Source organism: Orycteropus afer, unplaced genomic scaffold (genome assembly GCF_000298275.1).
Source record: "Orycteropus afer afer isolate SDZICR_OR568_19922 unplaced genomic scaffold, OryAfe1.0 scaffold00070, whole genome shotgun sequence".
Classification (NCBI taxonomy): Eukaryota; Metazoa; Chordata; class Mammalia; order Tubulidentata; family Orycteropodidae; genus Orycteropus; species Orycteropus afer.
Window position 1 is genome coordinate 9,254,498 of NW_006921657.1, and position 21,188 is coordinate 9,275,685.

General features: G+C 40.2%; 1 protein-coding gene across 1 annotated transcript in view; it reads right to left on the bottom strand.

The window, feature by feature from the left end:
- The window catches only part of TET1 (tet methylcytosine dioxygenase 1), a 170,978-nt gene that overhangs the window by 126,202 nt on the left and 23,588 nt on the right, over positions 1-21,188 (bottom strand). Inside the window, exon 2 of the mRNA XM_042780920.1 lies at positions 6,611-6,664. Within this exon, the coding sequence (XP_042636854.1) occupies positions 6,611-6,664 (54 nt within the window). The remainder of the gene's footprint in view (positions 1-6,610; positions 6,665-21,188) is intronic.

Genomic DNA, 21,188 nt, shown 5'->3' on the forward strand with positions numbered 1-21,188 from the left:
TTGAACCGCCAACCTTCTGGTTAGCAGTCAAATGCCTTAGGCAGTACACCACCAGCACTCCCTCTAAGCACTCTCTCTCTATATATAACTCATTCAATTCTACAACAATGCATGATGTGTGTATGTGTATACCATAAATTATACACACACATACATATAGAGCCATAAATACATAAACATATAATATTTAAGTTAACTAACTCAGTTATTTAAAATAACTGGCTCCCTAAAATAAATTTATTATTTAACATCTGGCATCCTAGAATTGTGAAAGAACCTATGTTTTTATCAAATTCATAGGCTACCACTAAATTTTAAACACAGATGATAAAACTCTAGCATCCTTTCCTTAAAACAAATTCATGTGCAGAAAGTCCTGGCTTTAGCTCAAAAAAGAGTAAAAAAGTTACCAAAAAATAAAATAAAGTAAAATAAAAACCTACTGCCATTGTGTCAATTCTGACTCATAGCAATGCCCATTGAGTTTCCAAGGCAGTAAATTTTTACAGTAGTTTGCTCCACCTTCCTTCCACAGAGTGGCTGGTGGGTTTGAACCACCAACCTACTGGTGAGCAGTCAAATGCCTTAAGCATTGTACCACCAGAGTACTCAATGTTTAAAATTATAAAGCATTAGAACAGGTTTAAAAAAGAAATAGACACTCTTATCTTTATTCTCCTGCATAGGCCACCGTGGTGGGCAAATCATGCCATCAAATTTAAAAACAAAAATAACTGGTATTTTTTGGGTATGAAAAGGCATTCCATTATTACATTAATCATAAGATGAAAATGAATTAAGATCAATGCTCAAAATTTTAATAAAAAAGCAAGTCCATTAAGAGTTATTACTTGGCTCTCTTCACTGACTCTTGAGACTATAGTCAGTGTATGAAGAGCTATACAACAAGGGAGCTAGACTTCAGAAAATTTTCTGCATGAACCCAGCACCATGAGAACACAAGCATAGTGTCACATGAACATAAGTACTATTCAAGGCACTTGGCATATGTTCTCTCGTGGACTAGGAAAAATTCAGCAGTGTTTTGTTTTGAGCCCGAATGAAATTTTCCTCAAACCCATCCCACCCCACTTCACTGATTGGGATGATTCCTATAAATTGCAGACTTGACATGAGTCTTGAGTCACTGAAAATGTGCATGCTTCAATGATAAATGAACAGCCGTGTGTGAGCTGGCTTAGTGAGAACCCAGCCTCGAAATCAGTGTTTGTGTCTGGGCAAATGCTACGCTACAACTTCTGGGTATGCAAACCACAAGCACATGTGCGTCTTTGATTGTGTGAATAAACACTAATGGATGAGCATATGCTTTTGACAGTTTTTGCCAGTTTACAGCATAATGAGAAAATAAGGATAATGAGTTGGATTATAAAACTAAAGCACTGTATTTGATAGCCCTATATTCTGAGATTATCTTCTTCCACCTTATAGAAGTTGTTTTTGTTTGTTTTTCAACTTACATGTGTGTTTTGTTTTGTTTTGTTTTTTAAAGCTTATATCTCTTGTGGATCCTCTCACCACCTGCTCTCATTCCCCCCAACAGTTCTGTTACACCAACAAGTCGAGGGTCAGTTGCTTGGGATTATGAAGAACTCTATCTACCAGAATGGCATGTTTTGAACAATAGTCAAGCTTAGTATTTGAGATAGCCTATAATTTGCAACATGTTGCTGCTCTGAATCATAGAATGTTACATTACAACCAGAGTTAAGAAAACTTTAACATTGTACCAATTATTTCTTTTACTAACTGAAACAAAGTTGTATGTGTGTATGCAGAGAAAAGTCCTTAGCCACTGTTATCCTTCCTATCTTGTACTTTAATGAATTTTAAAAATTAATAAGGTACTCAATTGTGTCTCATTTGGTACTTTTAAATCAGCACTAGTAGATATAACAACAATTTACAGATGAAGGAAAAAGGTCTCAAAGACATTAACTGAATTTCCCTAGATGGTGTTTTCTCTCATCTCAGCACTTTCTTTGTTTCCTTCAAAGTATTTAGCACAACTTGTTATTTTATTTTAAATTCAGCATTTAAGTTCCTTGGAAAGGAAAGCAGATTGGTTTTGTTTACCATTGTAGCCCTAACATTTAATATTTGACAGATAGAAATAGACAAATAATGTTGGCATTCACTATGAGCCATTTACAATGGTACTAAATATTTTAAATGTCAGTATGTCATGCAAATTAAGACCATATAAGAATGTGATTCATTTATGGTTTTATTCTCCTTGTAAAACATATTTCAGAAACACATATACACATAACCATGTAATATCCTAGTTTAATATCCACTGCCACTTCTATTTGTTCACTTAGTTTCTCCAGCTAATCCTTTGATGATATTTTATAACCAAATTGCTAGAGAACGTTCTTTACCAGCCAAGAAAGATTATCTAATTACAGAATTAATATATGCAAGTTTCTTGCCCTTGTCCTGCTGAGATAGATGTACTATGCCCCACCCCAACCACTTCTCCTTTATCAGCATCATCAAGGAAGGAAGGAAACAGTGCAGATCAGCACTGTCTAGCAGGAAGATCACTTAGTTTCATTTTTCTTTTTTCTAAATCATTATCTCTATTAGGATTCCCAGTTTAATAATATCCACTGACAATTCTTTCTATTGGTTTACCCATTTCTTCCAAATACTACTTTGACAACTAGAACATGTCCTTTACCAGCCAAGAAAGATTTTCTAATTACAGAATGTATTACTGTAGTTCTCTCAGAGAGGTTCACACTTTTTATTTTGAAATGACTTTAAACATACAAATGAGTTGCAAAGATAGACCAACTGATCTTATGTATCCTTCATCCAGCCTCCCCTAGTGTTACCATCTTACATAACCATGGTTCCAATACTATTTTTGACCCTCCCATACTGACAGCATGGTTACCACCAATGTTGATTATATTGTTTGCCCCTCTTGGTCCACACACTACCCTCTACACCCTCATCTTACATGCTCAAGGAGGCTGACCTGGATGTATCCATCAGTGGGCTCCTTTTCCTTGTGGCTTCCAATTGGCATCAACCAATGAAAGCAGCAGGAAACTAAGTACAGGATATTTATCTTCCCCTGCCCATGACTTTTTCTCTGTTGAAGCATCCCTCTGCCAAAGCTATAGCAAAAACTTTTGGTCCCTCTATTCAGCTACAACTATTCTTTGTGGGTTCCAACCACCTTAGCCCTTCAGGCCTCGGAATGGTAATAGGTTTCTGCTGATGTTAGCCCTGGACAGTTCACCATCCCTAATTGCTTCTCCTCTCTCTAGCTGTACCTTTCAAACTAATCTCTTTATTAAATTCTGCTCAATAACTCCAAGTGATTGTGCTATCTGATTTTCTCCAGGAACTCTTAGCTGACAACCTACTCAAAATAAGGTTACTTTAAAGTTGACTTTCTCCAAGGAATCTTATTTACCTAAATGTTTTCTACCAAGAGGAATACCAAACTCATACCACTCATAATGCCAAAGGTCAAGAGCCAAGGCCGGAAGTTAAATCATTTTTGTGTGTTCAGGTAACTGAATTTCAAGCCCCTTTTTCACCCTAATGTTCATATTGCTATACCTTAGTCAAGAGTTAAGGAAACAATTATAGCTAGCCAAGAAGCTGTTGTCTCTATGTGAAAATGTTGATTATCTTCAGAGCTTTAGCAGGAAGCTGGTTTCCCAGTACCAGTGGTGGGCAGGAGTTTGTGCCGAGCACCACTCTACCGCCACCACCATGGTCATTTGATACTCATTTTGGCCATTAAAGTGCTTTGGACAGAGACTGTCATTTTAGCCAGAGGAAGACTCTCTACTAAGAGATCTGAGACCACTATTTACAGTTATAGTATCTGAATTACAATAGGATGAATATAAAGTTTATTTTTAAAGAATAAAGCTGTGAGACATATAGAGACCTTCAGCCCCATCAATGAGATTCAGTATTTAGTCATCAGCATCAGAGTGGGATAGAAGAAGCCACAAATTCTATACCCAGTTTCCTTAATCAGGTTCTTCATCTGTCCAACTACTTTCTAATAAATGATGACATTTAAATTGGGGTACCTATAGCATTCACCCTGACAAAGAGCAAGGCACCAGGACATATGAAGAGCTGAGAGGTCAGAAGCAAAGGAAACAGACTAGATCTCTGACAGGAGACCCAAAAGTAGACAGAGAATTGTGAAAGGAGACTAAGTTGTAACCTGTGGGATATCCCTGTCACTGATTCTCTGGGTACCAGCTATCTAGAATGTGTAAGTCATCACCCATAAAACCTCAACCTGAAAGTTCTACTCTTTACCTATCCTCTCTCTCACAATGCATACGTAACTTTCTTAATTTCTCTTCTGTTAATTCTCCATTTAATACAGAGAAATTTTTTTTTCAAGTTTAGTCCTGAGTTTATAGAAAGTGGAAAGTAATACAAATATAAGCATTCTCAAACTTTATAGAATAGAGATTGATACTTCATGCTACTACTTATTAATTAAATACTACATTGCCTAGAGAACAGGTAAATGGCAATAGTTATCTGGAGCTGATATAACAGGAATACAGGCTTTAACAGATACATTTTCTCACTGTTTAGGGATCTAGAGAAATTTTTTACTTATCAATCTAAAATCTATACATTTTCAGCATTTCTACTTCAGAGCGGAGAAATAAAGTTTTTATGGAACAAGAACAAAAAACATTATGCCTTAACAGAAAATTAATGAAAACAGTTTAAATGCTAACACTGGGGGAGACTTCCCCCCACACACTCACTTTAAGGGCTTTTTCCTCCTCTTATTCAACATTCACTAAGTATAGAGGAAAGGGAGCAACAATTCCGTTCTGCTTGCTGTGGCAGATGAAATCTGGCCACCCACAGATACTTATTTAAGAAAAAAAAAGTCAGAGTCCACTGCCATGATGCCAAAAAGCAACACACTGTATATTTACTTCTGAACTTTACTTCAGGTGACAGGACACCCACAGACTAACAAAATAAACATAGAATTAAACAGCACTTCCAAAGCCCAGTTCACTTCCTAGCAAAAGTGGGAGAAACTTTAGCTACAAGGTTTAATCTATTATTGGTTTCTCTGTGTAGTGTATATCCCCTCTCTCCCCAAAATGTGAGAGCCATTTGTAACAGCAAGACAAAAAAAATATTTCTCACTTGAAGAATTTAATATGGAAAATGCCTAAGATGGATAAACCCAATACAGAAAGTGTAAAAAGAGATTAAGAAATATAATTAGGGTTTTTAATGATGAAGTTCTATAGTTGGAGGAGGGAAAGAGAAGGTGTAGAAGAAAGGAGATGGGTTAATATGCACAAGGAATACAAAAAATCATTTATCTTGAAAATAACCAATATTCTATTTGTCAAGGCCAAGCAAGAACCCATGCCAAGCAATTTCATTCATTTCACAGTGCCTAGTACATTGCTGACTATGTGGTAAATATTAAATAAATACTTGTTGGTTGCTCAAAAATGCACATGGCAATGCTATGTACACACAGGAAACATAAACTGGAGGTAATCAGATAAATTAGAAAGCAATGTAAGGTTTGGTTGCCCATGTCAGTGACATTTTCAGGTTACACAAGTGGGGAAACAAATGAAGTAAAAAAAATTGCCACATCCATAGTTCAACACGTTGTTCCTCTTTGAGCACTAAAACTTTATTTGCAAAAACTCTGATTAGGTTAAATATTTTAAATTAAACACATGCAGTATAATTTTAAGGACCAGTGATTTTATTTCTTAATATGTATGCTTTATATGGCTTAAAATGAATGAAAGATGTTCCATGCTCAGGTTCCACATTTATAACAGCAATATACCACTTGAGGGCTTTAACAAATGGACATCTATTTGCTGGACTAGAGCTAGACTTGAACTTTTAGGGATGCCATATGTTTTTAAATTAACCTTTCTAATTAGTGTATGAAGCTCATAACACAGACTGCTAGCCTATGACAGAATTAGGTTACTACTAAATAGTCATTAGGCAAACTATTGCAAATAAAGAAAACATGCATATTCCTACAGCTCTATGAATGCCAAAATTAAAGATGATATAATGTGAATTTGGGATTATAATTTGTCTGTAAGATCTCACTGGCTTGCATGTTTTAAGTTGAACTAAAAGCTCTAAGGACCTTTTTATAGAGAAAAAAAAAATCCATACATTTTAAAATAGTATCTAATAGAAAATCTATTAAAATCACAATGGATCATAGCTGTCAACTTCAAATAGTGCCTTTCTCCTAAAGAGCTTAAGTTTACACAGTGATGCAACACCACAAATGCAGATGCTACAAAGAAAAACAAATTTTATTCACAATACTTTGCATATAAACTTTTCCTTTTGCAGACTTGTGTGGAGTTGAAAATAAAGGATCCTAATATGCACATTATGCACCACATTTTAAAAAAAAGCAAAAACACTTTAGTTGAGTGCAAATGCATTTATCAGCTGAAAATCTGGGAATATTCACATCCACTACACTCTGGATTTACCCCCAAGTGACACCAAAATATTATATGAAATGGAAAAAATATTCAGTATTATTTAATCAATAGCTGATTACCTTTAAAACTTTGGGCTTCTTTTCCCTCTGGGGCCTCTTGTTTTCCTTTATAACCTAAAAAAAATCAAATTGCAAAATGAGCCTCCATTTAAGGAAAAAAAAAAAAACCTCCCACCCCCCTAAATTTTTGGCTATTTCACTGTAAAACTACTTATACCATTTAAAATCATCAATATGTTTGCTAGGCAGAACCTAAAGAGGTTATGTAAAATGTATACTTCAAAAGTCACAGAAAAAAAGCCTTGCAGAAAGATGAAGTAGGGAAATACCCTTTTTTCCCCTTAAAGTCTGTCTTAATTAGCCTCTGCATTCTTCACAGCGAAGCCCACGAGGTAGCCATCTTGCTTGCTTCTGCAGAGGAAGCCTCTACAGTGAAACAGTTCTGCAAACTGCTTTTTGGTATTATTATCATGGTGTTTAAAGGCAGCCCTGGCCTGCCAGCACTGTAGACGTGCTGGGCATGCCTTTTGCAAAAACAGCCCCACAAAGAGTGCAGCCAATGGCAATGCAGAGCTTAGCAACTCCAAAGTGATCTTCTCTGCCTAGCCCTTCCTAGACAAAGGATCTCCTGTGCGGCTCCACTCTCACCACAGGACACAGGCAGCCCCAAGCTGCGACATGGAGTTCACTGCAGAGGATCTGGTTGCGCCGAAATCACAGGAGGCTTCAGCAAAAACAATGCACACAAATCCCCCAGGTCTCCACCATCGGATCGATGGCGGAGTCTCCCTGATTAGTAACCTCTTCGAGGCTCCGAGGGCAGGTCTGAGCTGGGGGAGGGGTGCGGTGCTCTGCCTCTAATGTACAGGAGATATAACCGAGCCAAGGGGGGCATTTGGGCTTGCTTAAACTCTGGAAGGTATTGTGCATTTTTACTTTATAAGGCAAGGCTAAATATTGGCGATATTTAAGGCAGAGAGGTTATATGAGGACAGTGTAGGCTCAGCTGTTGGGCTGTGTCTCATTCCTCGGGAACCACACCTCTTTGCAGCAGGCGCTTTGCCCAGGAACACAGCTATTTGATTTCTGTCAATAAATGTCCAATGACAAAAGTGGATTAAAAATAATAATAAAGCCACTTAAAAGGAAAAGCACAGGATGAGGGCAAGGGATGGAGGAGGAGTTTTGAAAATACACTGGCTACTCTGAGTGGCTGGAGAGAAAAGATTTCTTTTTCTGGCTCTAGCCATTTTTGATGACGGTTCTCCAAAGGAACCCCTGCCCTTACCAGAAGGCAGATTCACACTTTTGGAACAAAAAGATGACCTCTGGCTCTTTTCTCTTGCGAGACCATCAACTGTCCCTGAGCATCTCGCCACAGAGCTGCCAAGCAAGTCCCCACGTGGAGCCCGTCTGCGCACCAGGCTGGTGGTCAGACAGAGCCACCCACTTCCCAGGGACCAGGACTAAAGCCAGGGCTGGAACAAGTGGCCATCTCACACACACCTGGATTGTCCTCACACCCAGCGGGTGGCAGGCACTAGGAGAGCTGGGCACCACGTTTGGCACCTGCCAGCCAGTGGAAAAGACGGGCCAGAGGAGTCTCCGTTCCTCTGGCCCCCTGGCGTTGCAGTTGCAGCAGCTGGGGGAGGGCAAGAGCAGCTGTGGTGAATTGGCTGGTCTCAAGGTCACCACCAAAATGCAATGCGGAGGCTGATCACAGTCACAGCTACCTTGACAGGTGTCAGGAAGACAGCTCCTTCTCAAGGCTGATAGGGCCACAGTTGCAGCAGCACGTTTGGGGGATCGGCAGGAGGGCCTCCCTGGATGTTCAGCCAAACATGGGTTTTTCACTTGCAGTTGGATTCGGAACAGATTCCCACAACCAGGAATTGGGAACAGAGTGAGGGCCGGAAGGCCTGCATTTCATCACCCTTAATTCCCAGCCTTTTGGTTTGCCACAAAAGCACGCTTTCCTTATTGGAACGGGAAGCCAAACATGTATTGTTTTCCCACTTTTAAATTCCCTCTCCCTCACCACCACCCCTCAAGCTTTTAAACAAATTCATATAAGAAAAAAATCTAACGGGTGTGGTGTTCTCAACTCTTCCTGAAACACTTAGAGCAAAACCAATGGAGGATTCTGACTTGACCACATCCACCAATGCAACTTCAAATCTTGTAAGGAGCAAGTAAAGGCTCTCTGTAGGGAAGGAAGCAATCATGAAATAGGTAGGAAAACAGGACTAAATACAAGGTTTGGAAAAAACTCACTGCCGTGGAGTTGTTTACTGACTCATAGTGACCCCTCCCTGAGTTCTCAATGTAATTAGATCCTCTCCTTGAGTTCTCAACAGAATTAGGAGGTATCTCAACGGAATTAGATTGCCTAGTCTTCCTTCCGAGGAGCTCTGGTAGCATAGTGGCTAAGACACTTGCCTGCTAACCAGACGGCTGGCGGTTCAAACCCACCAGCCACTCCTCGGAAGGAAGGTTGGGCAATCCTACTTCCGTAGTGATACTGCCTCGGAAACCCAAGGAGAGGTCGCTATGAGTCGGGGCCGACTCGACGGCACATAACAACAACAACAACAGTCTTCCTTCCAGGAGCTCTGGTAGCTTAGTGTCTAAGGTACTTGACTGGTAAACAGAAGGCTGGTGGTTCAAGCCCACCAGTCACTCCTTGGAAGGAAGGTTCGATAATCTCCTTGCACAGAAGTGATACCACCTCGGAAACCCAAGGAGGGGTCGCTATGAGTCAGTCCGACTTGTGGGCACATAACAACAATCTTCCTTCCGAGGAGGGGCTGAGTGGGTTTGAACCACCAGACTTCTGGTTAGCAGTCAAATTCCTTAGGCACTATGCCACCAGAGCTCCCAAGGTTTGAAAGGGGGGGACAAAATCTTTTAGCCCTTAAAAGTGCTTTGCATTTCAATTACAGATTGCCCCTTTTGTATACCTGAATAAAAATTTTAAAAGCTATCAACGTTTTTCCAGATTGATTATTCTATATTTAATTAAGTGGCCATGAATATATTATGACATAATGATATAAAATCAATCAATCCACTACCCGTGTGATTTATATGATTGCTTCAGTAAAATAAAATAAAATATGACTCAGAGGATTAGGTATGCTGAACATCTGCAGTGGTGAGAAGTGCATTTTTTGTTAAGCCAATGGACAGGAGTCCCATTGCCTATGTCAGGCCTGAAGCCATACAAGACACTTGGCTACCTAAACAAACACTGAAGGTCTGCATACACTGTGCCATAAAACTGGTCAGTGAATAAAGCCTGAGTTCATCCCAGCTAGATATGAAAGTTAATGAAAGTGACCAGAGTTAACGTTAGCACCAAATATCCAACTGTTGTGACACTAAGAAGAGCTCTACTTGTCTGAACACAAAATCACAGATTGGTGACAACCTCTATTGGTTGTGACCATCAATTCCAAATCCTATGCTTAGAGGTTTAAAAGTCTCAGCTCAAGGCTTGTTGTTGTTATGTGCAATCGAGTTGGACCTGACTCATAATGACCCCTCCTTGGGTTTCCGAGGCAGTATCACTATGGAAGTAGATTGTCCAACCTTCCTTCAAAGGAGTGGCTGGTGAGTTTGAACTGCCAGCCTTCTGGTTAAGAGTCAAGTGCCTTAGGCACTACGCTACCAGACCTCCTAGCTCAAGGCGTAGGAGACAGTAAATTCTCATGAAGAGAACAATCCAAAATTACTAGCAAGGGGATTACAGTCAAGTGAGCCATTCCTCACAGCCAGCTACCCAGAGGGAGCAAGTAGATGAACTTGTGGGTTCGGGGCCATAGTCGCAGGGGACATCAAGCTCAATTGGCATAACACACTACACAAAATATTGTTCTACCTCCTATTTTGGCAAGTAGCAACTGGGATCTTAAAAGCTTGCAAGCAGTCATCTAGATGCAACAATGGGTCACGAATAATGAAGAAAACCAAAGAGTCATGGAAACAATTAGTTCAAGCAACTGGTACACCATGCGATCCTCAGCCTACACCACTCTGAGACCAGAAGAACTAGATGGTGCCCAGCTACCACTGTCAACCACTCGGAGGGGGATCTATGGAGGAGATCCTGGATAGAGTGGGAGAACAATGTGGAACAAAACTCAAAATCATTTGAAAAAAAAATGGGACCAGGTTTGCTGGTCTGATAGAACCTGGTGGAACCACTGAGGCTATGACCTCTAGCTGCCCTTCAGGTCTGCAACTGAACCATCATCTGTGGCTTCCAGCCAAACAAAAGACAGGCATTTGGGTTGAACATGTACCTGAGGTAGATACACTCCTTGGAGAGACCAAACATGGGAGAAAGAAGGGCTGTTTATACACAAGGAGACAGCTCAGGGGGCAGGAGTGCATGGAGGGATGGGCACAGGAAAAAGGTAACTATTGGGAAGAAGTGGGAGGGGAGCTGTTGCATTGTGGTAATTTTTAGTCAATGTCATGAGACAAAGTGTATGTGAACTGCCGTATGAAAAGTGAATTTGCTCTGAAAGCTTTCCCTCAAATCATAATTAAAAAGAGAGAGAGAGAGAGAGAGAGAGAGAGAGAACCATTCCCATTCTTTTATTAGTTAGGGTGAAGCACATACAATTAGATCCTTTTGAGGGAAAAACAGGTTAGAAAGTTATTCAGAACTTGTCTTTGTCACTTGAATCTATTTGTTTTTCCCACAAGGACTCATGACTATTAAATTGCATGAGCTGACATTTAATTTTGCAATAACTCAAGTGTACTAAGTTCTATCATATATTACAAAATGAAATCTAACTTTCAAAAATCATAGGATTACAGGTAAATTTCTTAGAGAAAATTTAGCCTAACTATTTAATTTCATAGATAAACTCAGGCTCAAAGAAATAAAATTACTTAACTCAAGTTGCACAGCTAAGATAGAATTTGACTTCAGCCCAGTTCTAACCATCCACACTGCTCTCTCTACTACTTCTATTCATTCTCAATACCCAACAATATACATTTGTAAATACCCCAAAATAACCTTAAAATAAATGTCCTCAAAAAACACATACTTCAACTTGACTGCTAACGAGAAGGCTGGCAGTTCAAACCCACCAGCCACTCCTCGGAAGTAAGATGGGGCAATCTACTTTCATAGTGATGCTGCCTCAGAAACCCAAAGAGGGGTCGCTGTGAGTCAGGTCCGACTCAACGGCACATAACAACAACAAACAACAACATTTTTAGGATAGATTAGAAGTTCATATTTCTAGAAGTTTGTTAGTTTAAGCCATTGCAATATTAGATATGCTTTTTAAAAAATGCTCTGTCCTCTCAGAGTTATATTTATTAATAATATCAATAGTCTGCTTCTCTTACTAAGTACAAGCAATTGTGCATCCACAAGAAACTAGATTTACAAACACTGCCTAGGTGAAGACAACAACAGCAGCATACTAGGAGGAGTCTTCTTCCAAATTATTCTGAAGGGCAGTTCACCCTTCCTCAAGACTGACACCTCAGAAGCAAAACAGCTTATCCTATATTTGCCACACATTCTTCTTCCATGAAATCATTCTATATTTTTATTCTTGCATATTTTGGGGGCTACATTCCAAGCACCATCTTTTGTAAACTATCAATCTACCAAAATTAGAAAAGAATGGCATATACTTTTCACAATTCTAATGGAGATTTTAGTTTGGCTTTATTGCCTGTGAGATATAGGAAGGCTAATGTTAGAGAATTTTCCTGGTTAATTGTGTGGAACAATAGAGTGTAGGTGGCTGATCCACCTAATACAGTCCTTACCTGGCTCTCCTCCCCAATTCTTTCCCTGAGGCTTATGTACAGCATCCCATCCCTTTTTCCCTCCAAGGAGCTGGCATCCACTCACTCCCCCTGAAAGTCCTGCTTACAGCTGGTAAAAATAGGTGTTCTTCGATGGCAATAATTAAGGAACAAGTGAGCAGATGATCTTCAATTGTTGCCAACTGAGAATCATAGACAATGCCAGGCACTAAAATGGCTGAAATATCACCTCTCCCTAATTTCTCAGCTCTTCTTAGTGCTAACTTCAAATTGGCAAGACTACTCCTTCTATTAGTGTCTAGATCCATAATTTGGAAAGAGAAATCCAGTAAACCTATCTATAGGTTTTTGTCAAAAACAAAGAAACCATAGAAGAAGTTGATATTTAAAACAATTTTCCCCTTAGTGAATGATAAGACTCAAGTTTGCTACTTATTGTTGCTGGTGCTGTGTATTTTGTTCTCCTTGAAACATAATTTTCAATAATGTTTTTTTAATTTATTTTTTAACAAAAGAAATTTCTGTACCTTTTGCCTCCTTTTCTGTCATTCTTTCTAGGCAATTGGCTCTAGATAACATTGAACCCTTAGTTTTTGGATAACGTAATTATCTAATCAAGTTTTAATAGCAAAATCATAAAATTATTTTTTTTCCACTGAGAAGCTCTAAAACATTTCTGAAATATATACACACTTTTTCCTTCTGAGAAAAACACATTTGAGATCTTTCATTTTTATCAAAAGCAAACTTCTTAAAATTCTTGAACTAACCTTAAAGACACCCCCACATCCAAATATGCATTTTTCAAATTTTATTAATTAATTTTTTCATAATGTTTCTTGCCACTTAATAACCAGAAAGCCTTAAAATGATTTAATAAATGTTGGTTGCCTCCCATATGCAGCTATGGTGCTGGGCATACAAGGAGAGAGAGAATTCTTACCCACTGGGGCTTATTATCCTAGAAGGTTCTGGTGGCATAGTGCATAAGGCATTTGACTGCCAACCAGAAGGCTGGCAGTTCAAAACCACCAGCCACTTCTCAGAAAGAAAGTTGGGTAATCTACTTCCGTAGTGATACTGCCTCAGAAACCCAAGGAAGGATCACTATGAGTCGGATCAGATTTGATGTCAGTGAGTTTGGTTTTGGTTTGGTGGGGCTTATCATCCATTTCATTGTTGTTGTTGTTGTTATTTGCCATCGAGTCGGCCCCGACTCATAGCGACCCCTCCTTGGGTTTCCAAGGCAGTATCACTACGAAAGTAGGAATGCCCAACCTTCCTTCTGAGGAGTGGCTGGTGGGTTTGAACCGCCAGCCTTCTGGTTAGCAGTCAAGTGCCTTGGGCACTATCCATCTCATAACAGACACAAATAGATAATCATAGTGCAGGGATTAGGGATGAATCCATGAAGCTATGCAGGGCACAGAGAAGGCTTCCCAGAAGAAGTAACATTTCCACTGATACTTAAAGATGGGTAAGTAGTTAGTGACATAGAGAAAGGGAAGAAGGATGTGTACCCCAGGTGGAGGTAACAGCATGTACAAGGATACTGGGAGCACTGTGGTTACTGGAAGCCACACTCCAGTATGGTTAGGAAAGGTGGTGGAGAGGTATGCGTACAGATAGATATGCTGCCACTTGGACAATAAGGCTGATCATTGAGCACGCATATGGAGAGATGCCATCAACCTCAGTTCTCTCCCATTCCTGTTTGAAATGGTCCCAGCTTTCAATTTTGGTTCTTTAAAGAGTCAATAATGATGCTCATTTTAAGCTGATCATCACAAATAACAGCTACCATTTCACAAAAGAGAACTAACGGCAGGTGATTGGTTTCTTCTAGAACTGAAAACACTTGTTTTGAAGCTAAAATATATGCTTATGTAAAACAAGTGTCCTAACTGAAGAAAAGCAATATTTTGCGTGTGTATATAAGATGCTTCTGTTAAGATGAAATCAGTTTGTTCAGGAAGGATCAACTTTAGTTGCTGAAATCCGTTACGAAAAAGTCTTATACTATCTCTAAGCAAAATATGTCTGCCTAGAAATGAGTTACTCTCCAAAGCTTCTGATTTTTAGAAGGAGTGCTCTTCCTTCATTTTGGAAATAGAACACCAAATGTTGGAGGGACTGCTTAACGCCTGTGAATCTCTAATAAATAACCCTTTATCATAGAGCTTTACTTAGGTAGAGAGAAGAGTTTTCCAAGGAGAACAAAAAAAAGTAAACCACAAGAAAATCTTGCCATCGATGCCATAACATTTATAACAATCCCACTATTGCCATCAAGTAAGTTGATTCTGACTCAAAATAACACTATAGGACAGAGTAGAACTGCCCCCATAGGGTTTCCAAGGCTGTAATCTTTACAAAAGCAGATTGTTTCAACTTTTTCCTGTGGAACAGATGGTGAGTTCAAACTGCTGACCTTTTGGGTTAGCAGCCCAATGCTTTAACCACGGTGCCACCAGAGCTGTGGTTTAATACAGTAAAAGAAAAACCAAACTCACTGCTGTCGAGTTGATTCCAACTCATAGTGACCTCTCCTTGGGTTTCCGAGGTGATATTTCTATGGAAGTAGATTGCCCAGTCTTCCTTTTGAGGAGGGCTGGTGGGTTTGAGCCACCAGCCTTCTGCTTAGGAGTCATATGCTGAAGGCACTACGCCACCAGAGCTAATTAAAATTATGTATTTTTTTCCATTCTGTTTGATTTTCCTAACTTCCACTTGTTTAATGTACCCATTAAACAAGTGTTGCTTGAAATAAATTAAATAACTAGTACTTGATATTCTTACTTGAGATATTTCTTCTAACTTGCCACTATTTCTGTATCTGAAGCAGATTTTTCTGAGATTTTGAAATGTAATGCCCTTTAGAGATCTTTGTGGGGTCAGAAGGAGATACATGTGTCCTAATAACAAAACCAAAAAGGTAATTTTTAGCACAAGCCCCCTTAGAAGCCAACAGGGATGGAGCTCAAGCTTACAATTGTTGACAGTGCAGAGTTAAAGGGGGAAAAAATGCCTATCTTTATTATGAATGTTTTAGCACAAATGATTGAAAGTTGTTTCCATGGATACTTGTTTTTAATGACTAGTTAAGAAAAAACATTTTTTTCTCAAAGTCTGTTTGATTTACCTGACTTCTTAATACTTATCTAGCGGGTACATTAATTGTTGTTGCTCAAAATAAAATAACTAAATGGTTCTTGATGTTCTTCCTCAAGACCTGTAAACTATGAATTGATATTTTCCTTGCTCAAAGCATCAGTTCTTTCGAGCACAACATTTAAGAATAAATCAAAATGCATTTATTGATGCTGTGGTTAAATCTCTAACTTTATGAATATACAGCCATATTTCCATAGGGCTATTTTGCTAACCATTATAATGAATGAAGTTTTAGTGAGTTTTCAGGGAAATGAAGAATCACTATATCAACAATTGTCTTAATTAGTTATTATGCATATGCTGAAAGAAAATGGTTGTGGATATTTTGAAAATAAAGTATTATTCTTCTTTCCTGGTGTTTACCTTCAGATATCGCTTTATATAAGATCAAAATACTATCCAATACAAGATTACTATGTCCTTGGTGGGATTCAAATCCCAGTGATTATTAACTGTGGAACCTTGAGTAAGACTCAGTGAGGACCAATGATGATGTTGGGGTTCAATGCAATAAGTGATACGAAAAGTATGTGGTATGGAACCTGACTTCCAATTGGTTCAACCACAGCAAAAATAAACATGACTGTCACTAAATAAGTAAGGTATGTACAAGTAACTGATGTAATGAACAATTAAAAATCATTATACACAAAAAACTAGAGAATTTTTAATATATAAACAGCATACAGTATTTTAGGATGTTGGAAACTCTCCAAGAATAACCAAACTCAAAACCAAACTCACTGCAATCAGGTTGATTCCAATTGAGTGACCTCCATTACGTTTCCGAAGCTGCAAATCTTTACAGGAAGCAGACTGTCTCATATTTCTTCTGCAGAGTGGCTCTACATGCAAACGACCCACTTTGTTGTTGTTGTTAGCAGCCAAATGTCTTAACCATTGTACCACCAGAGCTCCATAAGCTAATATTGAAGAGTACTGCTACCCTAGAGATGAGTACATGTGAACCCCAGGCTAATGTCACCATGACATCATAACATATGTTGGGTTAAGGAGCTCTGGTGGCACAACAATTAAGGTATTCAGCTGCTAACCAAAAGGTTGGCAGTTCGAAACTACTAGTGGCTCCATGGGAGAAAGCTGAGGCAGTATACTTCCATAGAGACTTACATCCTTGGAAATCCTATGGGGCAGTCTACTCTGTCCTATAGGATCACTGTGAGTTGGAATCAATTCCGTGGCAGTGGGACTACAAGAAGGTCATGGAGATGGCATCTTCTGACCTCTTCTAACTTCACAAGACAGAGACAGAATCACCATCAGCAGCCCAAGGCTTACTCTTATTTGGCCAAACATGCCGCCACCTCCCAGCCTTTTTACTAACTCAGACACCAACCATCCCTCCCACAGCACTCACTACTTCTCTGCTGGGTTCGATAATTCATTGCAATGGACATACAGAACTCACAGACAATACTCATGATTATGGGTTTATTAGGGAAGTAACCGGCTACAAGTCAGGTTCAGGAATGCTCTCAATATACAATTCTTCAATCAGGACAGTCTCCCCTCTGCTATGCCCTCAGGCACACCTCGCTGGCCCTTGGCCTCTGCCCTGCTTGGGCAAGTGTTACAAAGCTCTTTTAGCTCTGCCAATAAGTACACCTAGGTGCACCCCACTCTACCAGCAAGCTTCTGCCCAAGAGCACTCAGCTTTCTCACTCCCTGGGTCTGAAAGCCCGCTGCTCTGTCTCATGCCTCTTGGTTCCACTGCTACTGTCTCTCAGCTGGGCATCTCAGCCAGGTGTCTCTTAGCTGGGCATCTTTCTGCCAAGGAGGTCCAGTGCAGGGATCTCAGGTCCAAGGATGCACTCCACCCCAACTCCAGCTCTTCTCTCTTGATGGCAGTGAGATCCCCTCTTTGCCTCTGTTGTTGTTGTTATATGCCTTCGAGTCAGACCTGACTCAGAGACCCTTCCTTGGCTTTCCGAGGCAGTATCATATGGAAGTAGATAGCCCCATATTCCTTCTGAGGAGTGGCTGGTGGGTTTGAACCGCCAGCCATCTGGTTAGCATTCAAGTGCCTTAGGCACTATGCTACCAGAGCTCCTTCTTTGCCTCTAGGAGGGCTCATTTCAAGGCTGGCAGAGTGACAAAACTAACCAATCCCAACATTAGAGTTCTACACACCTTATTTGCATGGTCCCAGCCAGCAATCTGAAGGGAGTTACAAAGACCGTGGCTAGAAAAAAAAATTCACTGCCCTCCAGTCAATTCAACTCATAGTGACCCCTCCTCGGGTTTCCAAGGTGGTATCTCTTCAGAAACAGATTGCCCAATCTTCCTTCCTAGGAGTGACTGGTGGGTTTGAACCACCAGCCTTCTGGTTAGTAGTCAAATGTCTTAGGCACTATACCACCAGAGCTCCCAAGGCTAGAAAAGCCATACCAATTCCCTGTACCACAATGGATTATCATATTTCTGAGCAATGGAGTGAATTGCCCTTGATATGGCCCTTCTAGCCATGATCTTTGTGACTCCCACCAAATGACTGAGTGGGATTATGCAAATGTGAGATACCTCTGGTCCACTAAGGGGATTGGATAGCTAGCTAATAATGTAAATAAGGTATATGGAATCCTAACATGGGGTTAGGAGCTCTGGTAGCATAGTGGCTAAGACACTTGCCTGCTAACCAGACGGCTGGCGGTTCAAACCCACCAGCCACTCCTCGGAAGGAAGGTTGGGCAATCCTAATTCCGTAGTGATACTGCCTCGGAAACCCAAGGAGGGGTCGCTATGAGTCGGGGCTGACTCGACGGCACATAACAACAACAACATGGGGATTGGTCAGTTTTGCATCTTGCTAGACTTAAAAGGAGCCATCCTAGAGGTAGAAAGAGGGATCTCACTACAGTCATTAAGAAAGAAGAGCCAGGAATGGAGCATGAGAACCCTGAGCTCAATATCCTCAACCCAGGAGACAAAGAGAGTGATATAACACTGCACTGAGATAGTGAATCAGAAGCAGCAGAGGCAGCAGAAACCAGACCAATAGGAGACCTACAGGAGATGGCTCAGTGAGGAGTGAAAAGACAGTGCCTCAGGGCAGTAGGCTTGCTGGCAGAGTTCGGTGCCTCTAGGCATTTGGGAGCTCTGGTAGCATAGTGCCTAAGGCACTTGACTGCTAACCAGAAGGCTGGCGGTTCAAACCCACCAGCCACTCCTCGGAAGGAAGGTTGGGCAATCCTAATTCCGTAGTGATACTGCCTCGGAAACCCAAGGAGGGGTCGCTATGAGTCAGGGCCGACTCAACGGCACATAACAACAACACAACAACAGGCATTTGGTGGAGCTAAATTTGCTGACCCAAAGAGCTAGAGTTGAGCGCCTTCAGGCCAAGGCAAGGCTCATGGGTGGACTGGGTGCCTCTGGGCACTTACTTGAAGAGCTAAAAGAACTTTGTAACACTTGCCCAAGCAGGGCAGAGGCCAAGGGGTCACAGGCTGAGACACCAAGGGCCACAGAGAGGCATGCCTACAGGCACTGCTGAGAAGAGGATGTCCTGATCCAAGAACTGTATCCTAAGTGGTTTCTAATCCTGGACAGTAGCTTGTTTCTTCCCTAATAAACCCCATAATCATAAGTATTTTCGGTGAATTCTGTGTGGTCATTGCAATGAATTATTGAACCCAGCAGAGGAGCAGAGCGCCATGGAAGAGACAACTGGTGTCAGAATTGGCAAAAAGGTTAGTGTGTGGAAGCACGCCTAACAGCTTCATAGAAATCAGCCTTGGGCTGTTGATCTTGATCCTTCTTCCCCTCGTGAAGTTACAGGAGATCAGCCACTACCTACCACCAGGCCATTTTTAAACCCTGCATTTATTATTAAAAAGAATATGAAACTTTCACTTTAAGTGATAATGGTATCAGTAATTTCAAACAACACTCCTGCTGGATAATACATAAAATCATTTGCTTGACAACATAGAGGAGTGAAAAGTTAGCATGAAAATGAAGAATTACAGGCCAGGATTCAAAGGGGAATGAAATCAAGGAGCATAGAAATATTTTAAACAAAAATAGAAAATGGAGATAATTTTCTAACTTTATACCAAAAATATCTCTGAAGTCTTATTAAAAGCAAACATAGTTCAGCTTAGCTAGTAAAGAATATCTGCCTTGACCATTGTGCTCTTTCAAGATCTATCCACATGGGATCATATCGACAACAGTAATGCCAAGATTGTTGCTGTTGTTGTTATGTGCCGTCGAGTCGGCCCCGACTCATAGCGACCCCTCCTTGGGTTTCCGAGGCAGTATCACTACGGAAGTAGGATTGCCCAACCTTCCTTCCGAGGAGTGGCTGGTGGGTTTGAACCGCCAGCCGTCTGGTTAGCAGGCAAGTGTCTTAGCCACTATGCTACCAGAGCTTCCCTAATGCCAAGATTAGATAGGAAATTTAGAGGGCAGTGAGTTTATGTTGATGGTGAGGAACAGTTCTGAAAAGGAGGGTGAGAATGGTTTCACAAGTCAAAGAATGTCATCAGTACCACAGATTTGTATGTGTAAAAACTATTGAATTGGTGTATGTTTTACCATGTATATTCTCAACAACAACATAATAAATAACATTGAAAAACAGAAAATAGTGAAAAAGAGCTAAAAGATCAAAGAAAAATATACCTTGAAATTAAACTACAACAGCAGTGGAACTGGCAAACTCGGACAGGTTAAATATTTGATTGGTGTTAAATTATATTTTGCAAAATAATCCTATAAGATTCTAATACAACATTTCTTTCACAGTTTCACAAATCTCAAAGATAGACGCAATAACCTCAGTGTGACTGTCTATCAACTCTTGGCCCCACCCCTCTCTAGCCTCCAGGCCCTTCACACTTTTGTTTGTTGTCCTAGTTCAGGGACAGAGTGCTTAAAAAGAGCACATGCCATCAAAACCAAGAGTTCTGATCCCAGACCAACTGTGTGGCTTTACACTAGTTACTTGGTCACTCTAAGTCTCAGTACCTCCTTTGTAAATTAGGGAAAAGAATGCACATTTCATAGGATTGCTGTAAGGGTTAAATTAGACAATGAGCATGTCATGCTTAATATATTACCAAGCTCTTGGTAAGTATTCATTATATGAGAGCTGTTTTTAAGCCCTCCAGATATCAAACAATGTTAAATATATAGCAGTTCCACACTTACGGTTAATATCATTCAATTCAACCAATATTTGTTTGATGCTTACCATGTGCTATGAGGCACTAACTACATAGGGAAAATGAAGGAAGAGAAAAAAATTATAGCTACTTCAATCAAACTACTGAAGTTTCTAAATGGTGAAAGGTGAATTTCACTCATAATATAGATGACTAAATCAAAAGAAAAAGAACAGATTGCATACGAGCAACCAAAGAAAAAATGGATTCATCGAAATCAACAACTTTCATGCTTCAAAAGGTACTACCAAGAAAGTGGAAAGACAACACTCAGAATGGTAGAAAATATGTGAAAATCATATACGGTAAGGGTTCTAGTATCCAAAAATATATTAAAAAGAACTCTCATGAACAATCATGGGAGAAGGAAGGGCTGCTTATGCACAGGGAGATAGCTCAGGGTGCAGAAGAGTATGAAGGGATGGACACTGGGAGGAGGTAACTGTGGGGAGGAAGTGGGAGGGGAGCTG